The 4,931-nt window shown below is 33.2% G+C and overlaps 1 protein-coding gene across 1 annotated transcript; it reads right to left on the reverse strand.

The window, feature by feature from the left end:
* Positions 1–2,186: 2,186 nt before the first annotated feature.
* Positions 2,187–3,945, reverse strand: LOC114186161 (gibberellin 2-beta-dioxygenase 1-like). Its single transcript, XM_028074188.1, has 3 exons — positions 3,504–3,945; positions 3,050–3,395; positions 2,187–2,667 (listed from the first exon to the last, which is right to left on the reverse strand). Exons 1-3 carry the CDS (start codon positions 3,836–3,838, stop codon positions 2,419–2,421), a joined length of 930 nt encoding a protein of 309 aa, XP_027929989.1. The 5' UTR covers positions 3,839–3,945; the 3' UTR covers positions 2,187–2,418.
* Between the last annotated feature and the right edge of the window lie 986 nt (positions 3,946–4,931).

Genomic DNA, 4,931 nt, shown 5'->3' on the forward strand with positions numbered 1-4,931 from the left:
CACATAGTCAGTTGGTTGTGATTATTTGTGGAAGGTCTTTGAATTATCGAAGTCATAGGATGAATGCCTCTGGATTGAGAAGTTTATTGACTGGTGTTTGATACTTGGTTCTTGAGTGTCGAAGTCAGAGGAAAAATCTCTTTGGTTTGAGAACTCTATGAGTTGGGACTAACTTGCAAGAATCTTTGAAGTATCAAAGTCATGGGACAAATGTCTCTAGATAAATAACTCTATTGATTGGTGTTTGATACTTGGCTCTTGATGGTTGAGGTTAGAGGACATATGCCTTTGGATTGAGAACTTTATAAGTAAAGGCTTTGTTGTGTTTCAAAAATTATCGATAGTTGGTTTTCATTATATATATTCTTAGGTAACTATTAAGACATGTGAAAGTGATCTTGAAAAGTCTCTAGCTAGGAAAGACAAGGTTTTCAAGTTTGTCTATTTGTGACTCACCTTTCTTTCTTGGGAGTTTAACTTGGTGAACTTCTGTTGTATTTTACCTTTAGTGAAAAATTGAGGTTTTGAAAGTTATACTTGTTTTTAGATGTTTTGGGATTTTAAACACTTTACGTTTATTTTCGAATTTGAGGTTTTGACTTTGTTATGTTAGCTTACCTTTTGGTTTTGTGATTGTGGTTTCACCTTTGATGATCATGATTTATTATGGGAGTAGATGATCATATAAGTGTTTAGAAAGATGCACAACATTAAAGAGAGTATGGTCAATATCGGGAGATGTTTAGGCTAGTCGTTTAGTCTTGTGTTTTTACTTTTCAATACAGTTTATGGATGTAAAACAATGATTTTCATTGATATTTAAATAAACTAGTGATAAATTTTATTTTTAATTATGTAATTCATGTTAGTTATAAATCTTAGGAAAGTGAAATATTGGGGTATTACATATATTCTTTAATTTTCATCAAACAACATGTATTTTATCTACTCTTTTTTATTTTTGATTTTCACTTTTATGATTGCACAACTACATAAGAGGCTATTAAAAATGGTTAAAAAGGACTTTCAAAGACAGTTCTGAAACCGTCGTTATAATTTCAAACAATTGATAATGGGAAAATCATCATCGTTAGTGTGTCCTTTTAACAACAGATAAATGAGAAATCATTATTTTTTGGTATCAAAGGGAGCAATGGCAGTGGTGACTAGTGATGATGTTGTTTAGTAGTTCTTTATAACATTGGTTGTTTGGTGAATGACTAGTGGTAGCGACACTTAAAGCGGTCACAACCAACAATGGTGATTCTGAATGGGTGGTTGGCTACAAGCCTCAATAGCGATGGCATGAAGATTGAAGGGGGAGGACACTACTCCTCTCAAATGTAGAGTAAGCCATGGGGAAAAGTGTTGACTTTGGCGACAAGACGATTGTAGAGCCTTGGTGGTGCGACGTGCGGTGAGCTTGAAGGGGCAACGTGCAAGGGGAGAGAATGAGGAAGAAGTTAATTGAAAAAAGAAAGCATAGTGCATGGAGAAGTGAAAAAACAAGTCTTTTTTTAAAGTACACAACATAACTTTTCACAACAGTTAGGCGCTGAACTGATGTCGTGTGTCTCAACAGGACTTTTAATGCCAGTTGACCATAAAACCGTCGTTGTATGTCTCCATTTTTAACAAAGGTTGGCCACGACACTGTCGTGGTATGTCTTGTTAGTTTGTTTAATTTTGTTAATCTTTTTGTGTTAGTGAAAAAGTAAATTTTCATATGTAGACGCTTGAAAAATGTGAAGTGTAAAAGAGCAGTTAACTTGTATACCACCAAGTGAAGTAGTAATAGGTTCTCATTTTGATATGCTTAAAACAAGTGAGGAAAAAATGAATTAATTAATGCTACCTTGGTTGATTCAAACTTTTATACTTGTTTTATAAAAAGGTAAAATAATATATTATTACTTTATTCATTGTTTATTGTTATTTTATGTTTATAACAACCTTGTTTATTTTTATAAGCGTTGTTTCAAGTACAATTCTTAAGTGAATTTGTTAAAAGACGACTGAGGTTATGTTAACTTTATCTATACTTAATTTTTTTATTTTTTATGCACCAAACACTCCAACTCTAAACATTAAATGAATACTATTGTTGTAATAGAAGATTGATATTTATTTGATTTGATTGTACAAACTACAACCATCAATACATATATGCTTATTTTTATATTGTGTGAAACTTTTTACTATAATTGAATCCCCGTGGTTAAGAACATGAGATGTCATTCACTAGCATTGAAGCAAAAGGAGTATATATGTTGTCCTCCTGTCTATGAAGTATTCAGGTTGAGAAAAAGCCTTAAAGTAGAAAAACTAAAAAAGAAAAGGAAAAACCATTGATAGTATAAATTGTAACCTCCCAATCCTATTTTGTATTGACAAGGGCGCTCATACTCCTCTGACATATTATGAAGCTGCAATTCTCTCAAAATGTCCAAGCCTATTGTCAGCCAATCTTGAACCAAAGGTTGAATTCTTGTACTCGAACCACGTAAACTCTTTGTATAGACTTTCTTTTCCTTTCATCAGAGAGGGCAATGGTGTTATTTTCTCACTCAAAGGTGGACCTCCAAAGTAAATCATTGAGAGCCTGGACTTGAACCCATTTGCAAAAACCCTGTGTCTCACACTCCGAAACCGTCCATTAGTCATAACCTGTGTTCATGCACCCACCAAAACAAAAGGGAAAAACACACGCAATCATAAACAATCATAAACCAATATCATAAAATCATATGACAGACCCCTTTTGAAATATAATATTATTCCACACAGACATAACGTGAAAGCAAAACTTTTCGATTTCCTTTTTGAACTTTTCGAAAGGGGAGGGAGTTTAAAGACCAAGTGAAGATGTAATGGTTATCAAGTGAACCAAAATTTGTGCACACACATTTTCAAAAAGGCACCCAAAAGGGGAATTTGTATTATTTTTTCGACTTATCCATATAAATAGGAAGGTAATAAGGAAGATGAGATTTTTGTTTCTGCTGGATGAAGTTTTTGGCGTGCACCAATAACATGGTTTGTGTTGTACCTGAAGAGAATCTCCAACATTGATGAAGAAGGAGTTGTGATCAGGTGGGACTGAAATCCAGCTTCCATCTCTGAGATAAATTTGAAGGCCAGAAGTGTTGTTAGACCTAAGCAGAGATATGATTTGTGGGTCTGTGTGTTCTCCAAACCCAATCATGTTCTGACCATTCACAGCAAGTTCAGGGCAAGCAGGATAATGATTCACCCTGAAAACAGAGTCACTTTCTTTATCCCTCAGAAGCTTACTGAATGCATTCTTCTGCTGAATCTTAAGCCCTTCTGCCATCAGCTCAAGAATATCACAAGCCATTTTCTTCACAGAACACATGTAGCTGTTCAACAGACACCTGCAACATAGCACCAACAAGAGATAATAAAATCAATCATTTTCTTAATTTCTTTAGTTCATTTGTACATACAAGTTTGTTGAAACTGGTTCTGTTTTGACATGGCACCTGAATTTCTCCGGGTTTTTACCATAGAGAGAAAAATCGTGTTCTTGATTGGTGTTTAGAAGAAGATACTCAACCCAACCAACATCACCATTGGGTCCAATCCTCTTGCTACCATACCCAAATGGATTGGGAGGCCCTACTTTTTCCTTCTCATTGAGTGGCAAAGAGAAGAACTTGAGTGCCTCGGTTTCCAATTGGGATATAGCTTCCATGGGGACTCCATGGTTGATGACTTTGAAGAATCCAAACTCCTCACAAGCATTCACTATGAGGGTTTTCGCATCAGGTTTGGAAAGGTCGACAATGGGAATTATGGAAGAGAATGTGGAAGCCATGCAGTTCTGCTTTGGGTGCTAAATGGGAGGGAGAAGAAGGTGAGAAGAGGTTTCACAGAGTCAATAGAGTGAAAGAGAGAGAGAACTTGAAGCGGGTTTGAGTTGTGAGAAAAAATGGTTGGGGTTCTGGGCTACTTATACCCAAAAACTTGGTGGGGCATTGAAAAAGAAAGAGAAACATGATTCAATGTCTGATTTTGAAATTGGAGACATTATGTGATATTAGTAGATAATCATATTCATTAACAAGGTCTATGAAATATTATATTTGTGTACCGAAAATCTGTTCAAAGTTATTAGTTTTCTAAATCTCATTAACAAAATTCAACATCGTATAGCAATATTTTATTATTAATTACATTATTGCAATTTTATAAATAAAAATACTAGTTGTAATATTATATATTAATTTATATAAAACAATATAATATAACTCCATTTGGCAACCAAATTAACCTAATATCGATTTTTTTTATCAACAAAAATATATAATACAGAGGAAGACCTTTTCACAGAAAAGACAATAATTTTTATTAAATCAACTACAATAAAATGCTTATTTATAATCCAAAAGCAACCAAATATTCAGCACATGACACACTATTTCGAATACGTATAAATCATGCACAATACTCATCAATATAAATTTAAGTTTCCTTTATTCTGAATCAAACATAAGCGAAATTAATTTTGTAAAATAACAATGACGTTAAAATAACAAAACGTGTTAGATAATAAAAGATGATTGTCATCATTATCTATATTAATGGTGATGACGGAAGGTATTCTAATTCATCTTAATTGTCGTCATCATTACCTACATTAAGGTGATGATGATGACGACATGTCTCTTGATTGATGTATGTAATGACATGAAAACAATCACAAATATGATGAACTAATTATAAACATATTTTCAATGAAAACAATAAAAAACGCCCATCATTTTATATAAAGAAAAATATAATTTTATATTAACCATAAAACATCACATTTATTAAATGTAAAGAGACAAGTAATCAAGATGATTAAGAAAAATAACAACTATGAACTTCAATGTCTTTCATGAAATCAAATTCTAATTTTATCTACA

The sequence above is a fragment of the Vigna unguiculata genome, chromosome 5, assembly GCF_004118075.2.
Source record: "Vigna unguiculata cultivar IT97K-499-35 chromosome 5, ASM411807v1, whole genome shotgun sequence".
Taxonomy (NCBI): domain Eukaryota; kingdom Viridiplantae; phylum Streptophyta; class Magnoliopsida; order Fabales; family Fabaceae; genus Vigna; species Vigna unguiculata.

Bases quoted from the DNA above. Each gene is read 5' to 3' on its own strand.
- LOC114186161 (XM_028074188.1), bottom strand. From the start codon at position 3,838: ATGGCTTCCACATTCTCTTCCATAATTCCCATTGTCGACCTTTCCAAA. The intron at 3,396-3,503 runs GTGCCATGTCAA...GCTATGTTGCAG, and splicing joins AAAAACCCGGAGAAATTCAG to GTGTCTGTTGAACAGCTACA. The intron at 2,668-3,049 runs GTACAACACAAA...GCATGAACACAG, and splicing joins ATGTTGGAGATTCTCTTCAG to GTTATGACTAATGGACGGTT.